This window comes from Phoca vitulina, unplaced genomic scaffold (assembly GCF_004348235.1).
Source record: "Phoca vitulina isolate PV1807 unplaced genomic scaffold, GSC_HSeal_1.0 scaffold26, whole genome shotgun sequence".
Taxonomy (NCBI): domain Eukaryota; kingdom Metazoa; phylum Chordata; class Mammalia; order Carnivora; family Phocidae; genus Phoca; species Phoca vitulina.
Genome location: NW_022589729.1, coordinates 27123329 through 27136250, shown reverse-complemented (window position 1 = coordinate 27136250; position 12922 = coordinate 27123329). Strand labels below are relative to the sequence as shown.

General features: G+C 37.5%; 1 protein-coding gene across 1 annotated transcript in view; it reads right to left on the bottom strand.

Annotated features, from left to right (window-relative positions):
* CR2 (complement C3d receptor 2) overlaps positions 1-469 on the bottom strand; it is a 30881-nt gene extending 30412 nt beyond the window's left edge. Inside the window, 1 exon segment of the mRNA XM_032422391.1 lies at positions 328-469. Within this exon segment, the coding sequence (XP_032278282.1) occupies positions 328-385 (58 nt within the window). The 5' untranslated portion in view covers positions 386-469.
* Between the last annotated feature and the right edge of the window lie 12453 nt (positions 470-12922).

Genomic DNA, 12922 nt, shown 5'->3' with positions numbered 1-12922 from the left:
GGAGGTCTTTGCACACATCACGGGTAGGTTTTGGTTACTTGGCTACCGTTAGCGCTGGCAGACCTCGGGCAGAGAGCGATGAGCATCTGCTGAGTCCCGGGAGCCGAGAGCCCAGACAGCGCAGAGCGAGTGGTCCCAGCCCCAGGAGGAGCGAGTGAGCACATTCAGGACCAGGAGATCGTGGGGTCCCCCAAAGCCAGCGGGAGGCTGTCAAGCGTCCGGCACTGACCCAACCTTCTCGCTTATTCTCTCTGCTTTGCACCGCCGCACAGAAGCCGTCACTGCCCCAAACGTGTCCCTACCTCGGTGCTCCCCCTCCCAGCTCACCGAGAACCCCTGGCGCGATGACAGCCAAGAAAACGCAGAGCAGGCCCGCAGAGCCCATGCCCCGGCGGCAGCCCCAGCAGCGGGATGCGTTGCGAGACACTCGAGCCTCCGGCAGCTCCGGGACAGGAAGGGCTGAAGCAGGACGCAGCTGAAAGCCAGGGCACGGGGGGCCCTTAAATAGCGTCTGGCACCACGTGCCAGCTTTGCGCGCACACCTGCAGGCTGCCTGGGGCCGGACGCCAGCGCCTGTTAGGTCGGCCCAGGCTCTGAGGCGCCGGCCCCGAGGGGGCGAGGGGGCCAGGGGCGGGGCGGAGCAACTGTGACCCGGTCTTTGGCTCTGGCTCTAGCCCTCAGCGCTGTGGCTTTCCAACTTTTTCTACGGCGCAACGTAGTGCATCCACTTTTGTCTCCCTGGAGAAACAAGTTTCACAAAATAGTACTCACCCTTACTAATCTATAATGCCCTCTCCTTTATTCTATTCTATTCTATTCTATTCTATTCTATTCTATTCTATTCTATTCTATTAATTCTGTTCCATCCTAAAATTCTGGTTTGGATCCAATAAATTCATTTCAAAAGCTATTAATGTTCCAAATCCTCAGTTTAAAGAAACAGTTTACTTAGAAAGGAAATTTATAAATAGCAGCCACCTCTCCTCTTATGCCCTTTTTATTTTGAAGCAATTTCTACAGAAAGTTTCGAGAATGGTGCAAAGAATTCCCATATATCCATCATCCAGATACCCAATGTTAACACTTCACTATATTTTCTTTATCATTCTCTCTCTCTTTACATAGACATAGATAGAGATAGATAGCTGTAGGTGTAATTACATATATATAGAGAGATCTAGATATATACACATACACATATATATGATTATATAATTATAATTATATAATTGTTACTTTGGAACTGAGATAAAATAAAGGCATGATACTCCTCTAAATATTTGGTATATTTCTTAAAAACAAGGACATTCTCTTGCCTAACTACAGTACAATGAAGAAAAACAGGAAACAAACATTGAAATATTATCTAAGTGACAGGTTATACTCAAATTTCTCCAATCATCTCAATAATCTTTATTATTGCAATCTCTCTCTCTCACCCTTCCATTTTTCTGGTCCAGGATCATTCAAGGATCACACATTACATTTGATTGGTATGTCTTCTTTCCTCATTTATCTGGAAAAGATCCTTGGTCCTTTTTGTATCTTTCATGACCTTGACATTTTTGAAGAGTACATAGCAAGTATTTTTATAGAATGGCTTTTAAATTAGTTATCTATTGCATAGTAACAAATTACCCTAAACTTATTGATTTAAAGCAAGAATAAGTATTTATTATCTCACACAGTTTCTGTGTGTCAGGAATTCAAGAGCAGCTTAGCTAGGTGGTTCTGGCTTGGGCTCTCTTGAGGTTGCATTCCAAACATCAGCCAGAAGCGCAGTTATCTAAAGGCTAGACTGGCACTGGAGGATCCCCACCTAAGAGGGCTCACTCATGGCTGTTGACTGGAGGCCTCATAGCCCCAATATGTAGACCTCATCATAAGACTATTTGAGTCTCCTTGTGACATGGCAGCTGGCTTCTCCCAGAAAAAGAGAGAAAGGCAGAAACCACAATGTCTTTTATAATCTATTCTCAGAAGTCACACCATGTCATTTCCACAATATCCTATTGGATACTGGTTAATTTTATGTGTCAACTTGACTGGGGTATAGGATGCTTAGATATATAGTCAACACTGTTCTGAATCTTTCTGTAAGGGTGTTTTTGGATGAGATCAACATTTTTTAGAGTAGTAACCGATGTATTTATTTTTATTCTTCCCATTTTGTTTTCCCCCCAGTTTTATTGAGACACAATTGACAGTTAAGGTATATAACATAACGATTTGCTAATGATTGGCATGGTTAACTACCATCCCCTATATAGTTACAATTTTTTCTTATGATAAGAACTTCTACGATCTATTCTTTTAGCCACTTTTTAATACACAATACAGTATTGTTAACTATAGTTACTATGCTGTACATTAGATCCCCAGAATTTATCTTCTAACAGGAAATTTGTGCCTTTTGACCATCTTCACCTCTGGCAATCACTGGTCTGTTCTCTGTTTCTAAAGGTCAATTTTTTTAGATTTTACATATAAGTGAGATCATACAGGATTTGTCCTTCTCTGTATGACTTATTTCACTTAACATAATGCCCTCAAGGTCTATCTATGTTGTTATAAGTGGCAAGATTGTATTCTTTTTTTTATGGCTGAGTAATATAATATATATAATATATATGGGAATATTCCAATATATTGGAGTAATATTCATATATACACATATATATATATGGCACCTAGGTGGCTCAGACGGTTAAGTGTCTGTCTTTGGCTCAGGTCATGATCCCAGGGTCCTAGGATCTAGCCCTGCGTCGGGCGCCCTGCTCAGCAGGAAGTCTGCTTCTCCCTCTCCTTCCTTTTTTTTTTTTTTTTTTAAAGATTTTATTTATTTATTTGACATAGAGAGAGAGCACAAGCAGAGGGAGTGGCAGCCAGAGGGAAAGGGAGAAGCAGGCTCCCTGCAGAGCAGGGGAAGCCCAATGAGGGACTCCATCCCAGAACCCTGGGATCATGACCTGAGCCGAAGGCAGTCACTTAAACAACTGAACCACCCAGGCGTCCTCTCCCTCTCCTTCTGCCTCTCCCCGCCATTCATGCTCTCTCTCTCTCTAAATAAATAAGTGAATGAATAAGTAAATAAATAAATAAAATCTTTATATATATATAAATATATATATATATCACATTTTCTTTATCCATTCATCCATCATTTTGAGACAGTGATGTCTTTTCCTTCGGATATATACTCACCAGGAGAATTGCTCCATCATAGGGTAGTTCTATTTGGAATTTTTTGAGGACCTCCTGTACAGTTTTCCATACTTGCTGCAACAGTTCAGATTCCCACCAATAGTGCAGGAGGGCTCCCTTTTCTCCACATCTTCACCAAAATTTATCTCTTCTGTTTTTGATGATGGTCATTCTAACAGGTGTGAGGTGATATCCATTATGGTTTTGATTTGTATTTGTTGATGTTGAGTATCTTCTCTTGTTTGCTGTGCAGAAGCTTTTTAATTTGATGTAGTCACACTTACTTATTTCGTTATGTTGCCTTTGCTTTGGGTGTCAAATTCAAAAAATCATTGCTAAGACCAAAGAGCTTATCCTATGTTCTCTTCTAGGAGTTTTCTGGTTTCAGGTCTTATGTTCAAGTCCTTAATCCATTTTGAGTTGATGATTGTGTATGGTGTAACATAGGAGTCCAGTTTCATTTTTTTGCATGTGACTGTCTCTTTTATCAACACTATTTATTGAAGAAACTATGCTTTTTCAATTGTATATTCTTGGCTCCTTTGTAATAAATTAATTAACCATATATTTGTGGGCATATTTCTCGGTGCTCTAAACTATTCCATTGATCTATATGCCTGATTTTATGCAAATACCATACAGTTTTGATTTTTATAGCCTTGTAATATAGTTTGAGATCAGGAAGTATGATGCCTCCAGCTTTGTTCTTTTTTTTCAAGATTGCTTTCATTATTCAGGGTCTTAGGGGTTCCATACAAATATCAGGAATGTTTTCTCTGTTAATGTGAAAAATGTCATTAGAATTTCAATAGGGCTTGCATTAGAACCAAAGATCCCTTTAGCATGGATTTTATAATAATATTAATTCTTCCAACTCACAGGTGTGGAATATCTTTTCATTTATTAGTGTTACCTTTGAATTCTTTCATCGATGTCTTATAGTTTTCAGTGTGGAGATCTTTTGCCTCCTTGGATAAATTTATTCCTAGGTATTTTATTCTTTTTGATGTGGTTGTAAATGGGACTTTTTTCTTAATTTCTCTTTCTGATAGTTTGTTGTTAGTATATAGAAATGCAACAGGTTTTTGTATGTTGATTCTGTAACCTGCAACTTTACTGAATTCATTTAATTAGTTCAAACAATTTTTTATGGAGTCTTTAGGGTTTTTTATATATATCATGTCATCTGCAAATAGAGACAATTGTACTTCCTCCTTTCTGATTTGAATGACTTTCATCTGTTTTTCTTAACCACTTACTCTGGCTAGGCCTTCCAGTACCAACTTGAATAAAATGGCAGGAGTGGGCATTTTTGTTTTGTTTCTGATCTTAAAGGTAAGGTGTTCAGCTTTTCGCCACTGAGCATGACATTAGCTGTGGGCTTGTCATATATGGCTGTTGTTATGCTAAGGTGTATTTTCTCTATATCCAGTTTGTTGAGTTTTTATCATGAATTTATCAAATGTTTCTGTCAAATGTTGGATTTTGTCAAATGTTTTTTCTGCATCTACTGGGATGATCATATGATTTTTATCCCTCATTTTGTTAATATGGTATATCATATTGATTGATTTGTGGATGTTGAACCATCCTGGCATCCCTGGAACCAGTCCCTCTTAATCATGGTATATGATCCTTTTAATGTATTGTGGAATTCAATTTACCTATACTTTATTGAGGATTTTTGCATCTATGTTGGTGATGTTCTGTAATGTTCTCTTCTTGTAGTGTCTTTCTCAAGTTTTGGTATGAGGGTAATGCTGGCCTTGTAAAATGAGTTTGGGTGTATTCCCTCCTCTTCTATTTTTTTGGAAGAATTTGAAAACGATTGATAATTAATTCTTCTTTAAATGTTTGGTAGACACTCAGTCATCAAAAAGGATGAAATCTTAACATACATCAACATGGATGGAACTGGAGGGTATTATGCTGAGCAAAAGGAGTCAATCAGAGAAAGACAATTATCATATGGTTTTACTCATATGTGGAATATAAGAAAAAGCACAGAGGATCATAGGGGAAGGGAGGGAAAACTGAATGAGAAGAAATCAGAGAGGCAGATAAACCATGAGAGACTTTTAACTATAGGAAACAAACTGAGGATTGCTGGAGGGGAGATGGTGGGGAGATGGGGTAACTGGGTGATGGGCATTAAGGAGGGTACGTGATGTGATGAGCCCTGGGTGTTATATGCAACTGATGAATAACTGAACTCTACATCTGAAACTAATGATGTATTATATTTGGCTAATTGAATTTAGATTAAAAAAATGTTTGGTAGAATTTACCAGTGAAGCTATCTAGTCCAGGCTTTTGTTTGTTGGGAGGTTTATGATTATTGATTCAATCTTTTTACTAGTAATTGGTCTGTTCAGATTTTCTTTTTCTTCATGATTCAATCTTGGTAGGTTGTATGTTTCTCAGAATTTCTCCATTTCTTCTAGGTTGTCCAAACCAGATGTCCCAGGGTCACCTTGTATTTTTCCAGACACAGCACTGAAACTTGCCATTTCTCCTAAGAATGCTGGTTCCTTTTAGCAGAGAACAGCATTTGAAAACTAAGATCGGGTTCCTAAGGATGTTGACTGCTGTTGGAATGTCATTGTTTCTACACCCTTTCATATGTTAGGAAATATATGTATGTATCTATTCCTATATTTAAATCTGTTCTTATCTATATTTATATCTAAGTCATGAGTTCATATCAATTCCTCAAACTCCAATCCAATACTGTAGAGGTCATTTTAACCTTCCCTCTTTCCATATTTGTACCTCCCTTCTTCAACAGTAAGATGCTTAGTACTCATTATCCACAATTTAGTATTTGCTCAATCCTAGAATATACAAAATGAATTTTTGGAATTGCTAATACCATACCATGGTGGAAAGCAAACCTAGTTTTTAAGATTTCTGTTTTGTTTTTAGCCTGGGAGCATAAAAATAAGATTGCTCTGTTTAAAAGTTACTTAGATTAATTATCACATCCCATCCCCGCTGACTTCACTGTGGTTATGTTATACAGTTAGATTTATTTGCTCTCTTTGTATTTCATTTTAGCTTTTTCCCCATCTTTTTTTAATGTTTGAATAATTTTATTTTAAGTTTTTATTTAAATTCCAGTTAGGGAACATACTGTGTAATATTAGTTTCAGGTGTACAACATAGTGATTCAACAATCACATACAACACAAGGTGCTCATCACAACAAGTGCACTCCTTAATCCCCATCACCTATTATACCCAATCCCATACCCCATCCCCTCTGGGAACCATCACTTTGTTCTCTATAGTTAAGAGTTTGTTTCTTGGTTTGCCTCTCCCTTTCTCTTTTGCCTCTTTGCTTGCTTGTTTTGTTTCTTAACTTCCACACATGAGTGAAATCATGTGGTATTTGTCTTTCTCCAACTGACTTATTTTGCTTAGCATAATACTCTCTAGCCCATCCTTTTTTATTTTTTAATTTTTGCAAAAAAAATTTGCAAAATTTTTAAATTTTGCATTACTATAGCTCCAAATGTCAGAACCATATAAAAAGGTATGATAGAGAAATGTCACTTCTGTCCCTCACTTGTACTCCCACCCCTTTCCTTTCTAATCCATTTCCACCCCCCCTTTATAGGTACCCAATTCCAATGGTTTCTGGCTTATGTGTCTTCTTCAGCTTTGCCCAAATAAGACACATGTATGTCTTCTTATTTATCTTTCCTTATTACATAAAAAGAAAGCATGCTCTGGGTACTTTTTTGCACTTTGCTTTTTTTTTTCTTAATAGATATGCTAGAATTCACCCCATATAAGCTCAGAGATATTCCTCCTTTGTTTACAGCTTATAGTATCTCATTATGTGGATCTACCATAATTTATTTAACCATTTGCCTATATATGGCCATTTAAGTTGTACTTAATATTTTGCAATTCTATGCAATGCTGTAAAGAGTAACTTTGTGCATATTTGTTTTTAAATGTTGGAAGTATATCTTCAGTGCAAATTCATAGAAGTGGGATTCTTGATTTAAAAGGTAAATACATATTTAGTTTTGTTATATATTACCAAATTCCCTCATTGAGTTATATCAATTTTCACTCCGACCTGGAATGTATGAGAGCATCTCTTTTCACAGAGTCTCATTAATCAAATGTGTTATCATTATAGTTTTTAATTTTAGCCAATCTAATAGGTGAGATACTGTATCTCAGTGTACTTTTGATGTGCATCTCTCTTATTATGAGTGAGCCTGAACATATAGATAGGTTTAATAGCCATTTTAAAATTCTTTTGTGAATTCTCCGTTCATATTTTTATTTATTTTTCTACCATTTTTGCAAATATTTCTCCCAGCTAGTCAGTTATCTTTTGACTTTCTTTTGTTTTATTTGTATTTGTTTATTTTTCCAAATTTTTATTCAAATTCTAGTTAGTTAACATACAGTGCAGTATTGGTTTCAGGAGTAGAATTCAGTCATTCATCACTTACATACAACACCTGGTGCTCATCATGACAAGTATCCTCCTTCCTACCCGTTCCCCACCTAGCCCATTCCCCACCCACTTCCCTTCACCAACCCTCAGTTTGTTCTCTATCATTAAGAGTCTCTTATGGCTTGTTTCCCTCCTCTCTCTATCTTTTTGCCCCCTTCCCATATGTTCATCTGTTTTGTTTCTTAAATTCCACATGAGTGAGATCATATGGTATTTGTCTTTCTCTGACTGACTTTTTTCACTTAGCATAGTACACTCTAGAGCTATCCACGTCATTGCAAATGACAAGGTTTCATTCTTTTTGATGGCTGAGCAATATTCGTATATATATATGAATATACATATATACAGATATATATACCATATTATATATCATACCATATATATCATATTTGTACATACGTATATACCATATCTTCTTTACCCATTCATCAGTCGATGGACATTTGGGCTCTTTCCACAGTTTGGCTATTGTTGATAATGCTATCAACATTGGGTGTATGTACCCCTTCAAATCTGTATTTTTTTTTTTTAAAGATTATTTATTTATTTGAAAGAGAGAGAATGAGAGAGAGAGCACATGAGAGGGGGAGGGTCAGAGGGAGAAGCAGACTCCCCGCTGAGCAGGGAGCCTGATGCGGGACTCGATCCCGGGACTCCAGGATCATGACCTGAGCCGAAGGCAGTCGCTTAACCAACTGAGCCACCCAGGCGCCCCCAAATCTGTATTTTTGTATCCTTTGGGTAAATACCTAATAGTGCAATTGCTGGATTGTAGAGTAGACCTATTTTTAACTTTCTGAGGAACCTCCATACTGTTTTCCAGAGTGGCTGCCCCAGTTTGCATCCCCACCAACAGTGCAAGAGAGTTCCCCTTTCTCCGCATCCTTGCCAACATCTGTCATTTCCTGTGTTGTTAATTTTAGCCATTCTGACAAGCGTGAGGTGACATCTCATTGTAGTGTTGATTTGTATTTTCCTGATGATGAGTGAAGATGAATGTCTTTTCATGTGTCCTTTGACCATGTGTATGTCTTCTTTGGAAAAATATCCATTCATATCTTCTGCCCATTTTTTAACTGGATTATTCATTTTTGGGGTGTTGAGTTTTATGAGTTCTTTATAGATTTTGGATACTAACCTTTTATCAGATATGTCATTTGCAAATATCTTCTCTCATTCCATAGGTTGCCTTTTTGTTTTATTGATTGTTTCCTTCCTGCTGTGCAGAAGCTTTTTATTTTGATGAAGTTCCAGTAGTTTATTTTTGCTTTTGTTTCCCTTGCCTCAGGAGACGTAACCTAGATTGCCTTTAACTCTTTGCTATTACAATGCTATAATGAACATTCTTGTATATATACTATATGGAATTATAAAATAATTTCTTTAAGAAATGTACCTAGGAGCAGAATTACTGGGTTATATAAAGTATGTGTGTTATTCCATAGAATAATACCAGATTGGATCCTCTGCATCGTTCTGTACTCCTAACAACAGTGAATTAGTGTCCTTCTGCCTCCATATCCTTGTCAACCTTAGACATTATCCAGCTTTCTATTTTTTCTCTTCTCATAAGTGTGCAAATAATGTGTTTGTGGGGTTTTTTTTGCCTTGTAAACATCAAAAATTTTTTATGTGGTCAAATTGATTAATATTTTAAAAATTGTATCAGATTATGAGCCATAGTGAGAAAGCAGACACATAGGTTATAAAGTAATTCATCCATATTTTCTTGCACTTGTATAATTTTCTTTATTTTACAGGTAAATCCACAAAACATTTGGTGTTTATTCTTTTGCTTGTTCTTTACTTTTCAAACTATGTTCATTTGCAGATAAACACCTTTCACCAATGCCAAAACCCAAGTTCTTAGCAGGTGAGAGTGCTGAGTGTCTAGGATCTTGCAGTGATCCTATGTAAGTCTTTGCCAGAAAAAAAAAATCACTTCTTTCTGCCCCAAACTGTCCAGTAATTTCCTATCTCATTCAAAGTGAAAACCAATGTCTTAACTTTGACCTACATGGTCCTATGTGACCTGGTTCTCTTTAACCTCTCTGAGTTCATCTTCTGCTGCTTTACCTTACTTTCCCCTGCTACAATGGCAAAGGCTTCTGCTGTTCTAAAATATAGCCATCATGCTCTGACAGAGGTCCTTAGACCTCAGAATGCCTTGTTTCCTCTGCCCAGAGGCTCTTCTCCTGAATACTTGTGGTTTTTTTAAGATTTTTATTTATTTTTGAGAGAGAGAGAGAGCTTGAGCACAAGTCGGGGGGGAGGGGCAAGGGGAGGGGGAGAGGAAGGAGCAGACTCCCCTCTGAGCAGGGAGCCCAATGCTGGACTCGATCCCAGGACCCTGGGATCATGACGTGAGTTGAAAGCAGATGCTTAACTGAGCCACCCGGTGCCCCTGAATAATTGTAAAGAAGAAACTCAGTTTTTTTCCTTCCTATGTAAGGAAAAAACAGTACTTCCTCATTGTGAGTTTTTTCCCTTATGTTCCCTTCCTTTATTTTTACATAGAACACTTTACTTTTGATGACCAAATGCTTGTGGGGTTTCCCCTACAACAAGGAGCAAGTCTCAACACCAGCAAGGTGTCCTACAATTTAATTCAATTCTGACACTGTATCTGAAGATAGCGCTGGAACTCACAGGTTAAGGGCTGAGTCCCATAAGACTACCACTCCCCACCCCCACTTCAAACACCTGTGCTTTTGACTGACCAATTATAGATCAGAGGTTCCAATGACCCTCTCCTCAGATTGGAGTAATTTGCTAGAGTGGCTCAGAGGACTCAAGGAAACATTTATGTTTACCAGTTTATTAAAGGACAAGATAAAGGATACACATGAACAACTAGATGAAGAAATAGGATGTGGTCTGGGAGGGTCCTGAGCACAGGAGCTTCTGTCCCCGTGGAGTTGGGGTGCATCATCCCCTTCTAGTGTGGATGTGTTCACCCACCTGGGAGCTCTCCAAACCCTGAACTATTGAGATTCTATGGAGGCTTCCTCACATAGGCATGATCACAAGGCATGTTGCATTGAGGGCAAATGTAAAGTTTTACTACAATCAGGAAACTAAGCTTTGTAGGGAATTGCACAAGGTAGGCAATTTGACCTAAAATTTTTTAATTAAGCTGGGTAACCCAGAAGGGGTATTGTGGTCTATGTTGTACACCTGAAGCTAATATACTATTGTATGTCAACTATTCTTCATTAAAAATAAAAATTTTAAACTCAACACCCCAATAATCCAGTTAAGAAATGGGCAGAAGACATCAATAGACATTTTTCCAAAGAAGACATCTAGATGGCTAACAGGCATATGAAAATATATGCTCAACATCACTCATCATCAGGGAAATACAAATCAAAAACATGATGAGATAGCACCTCACACTTGTCAGAATGGCTAAAATTAACAACACAGGAAATGACAGATGTTGGCAAGGATGCAGAGAAAGGGGAACTCTCTTACTCTGTTGGTGGGGATGCAAACTGGGGCAGCCACTCTGGAAAACAGAATGGAGGTTCCTCAGAAAGTTAAAAATAGAATTACTCTATAATCCAGCAATTGCACTACTAGGTATTTGCCCAAAGGATACAAAAATACAGATTTGAAGGGGTACATGCACCCAGTGTTGATAGCAGTATTATCAACAATAGCCAAACTGTGGAAAGAGCCCAAAAGTCCATCGACTGATGAATGGATAAAGAAGAGGCGGTATATATATGTACAATGGAATATTACTCAGCCACAAACAAGAATGAAATCTTGCATTTGCAATGATGTGGATGGAACTAGAGGGTATTATGCTAAGCAAAATAAGTCAATCAGAGAAAGACAAATACCATATAATTTCACTCATATGTGGAATTTAAGAAACAAAACAGATGAACATATGGGAAGTGGGGGCGGGGAGAGAGGAAAACAAACCATAAGAGACTCTGAATGATAGAGAACAAACTGAGGGTTGATGGAGGAAGGTGGGTGGGGATGGGCTAGGTGGCTGATGGGTATTAAGGAGGGCACTTGTTATGAGCACTGGGTGTTGTATGTAAGTGATGAATCACTGAATTCTACTGCTGAAACCAATACTACACTGTATGTTAATTAACTAGAATTTCAATAAAAATTTAAAAAGAAAAAAATTTTAAAAATAAAATTTTAAAAATTAAAAACAACTTCAAAGATTGAGATCATGAATTATATTTTTTATTTAAATGTCATTAAGCCCAAAATCAGTAACTAAAACACAAATAATTTAAAAAAATCTATATGTTTGAAAATTAAGATAGACATGTTTAGGTAATACATGCAGCAGAGAAAAATCATAATAGAAATTAACATATATTTATATGTATTTCAAAGTGAACCATAAAGGAGATATCACATTAAAATTTGTGGGATTCAGCTAACTCAGGTTCTAGAAGGAAGTTCAAAGTCTTACATGGATATTGAAAAGATGAAAGTCTGACAAACATCTATTTCAAGAAGTTAGAAAAAGAAACCAAAGAAAATAGAAGGAAGGTGATACTAAAAGAGTAAAAATCAATCAAATAAAAAAACAAATAAGAGACAAGTCCTGTTCTTGAAAAAGTCTAATTAATGGACCAATCATTAGTAAAAGTGATCAAGGACAGAGAAAGGATAAAAATAAAAGTAATGGTGAATATTGGTAATGTACAAGGGGTCATTACTGAAGATGGATCAAGAGGACCAGCTAAGTTTGTTGAATGGACCAACCCAGAAGTCCCTAGCAAAATGTGTCCCAGCCTGTGATTTACCAAAAGATATTATCTATGTCCCTATGATCAGTTTTGGAACTTCCAAGCTTCTGGTGAATTATAAAAGAGACTGACGTCAAATCACCCTAAATAATTTCTGTCTAGTCCCCATTTCTTACAAAAAGATTATATCCATACTTCGGTTAGCCTTAGACCATAGGTTGTGGATGAGATCCTTGCTCCAGCACAGAGCAAGTGTCCATGTACAGACGGGGCTAACACATCTTCAGGTTGTGGTTTCCAGTGATGATGGTGCCTGGGACTGGAACATCTCGGGAAATTGCCAAGAACACATATGTACAGTGAATGTATGGGCACTCATAAAGCCACAAGAGAAGAAAGTCATTCTCCATGAGGCTTAATTTTCCCAACTCAAATAGTGTTTAAAAAAAATCATGTCATGACACTAATCCTGTCATGACATTAATATGGAATTTAAAAACAGCTG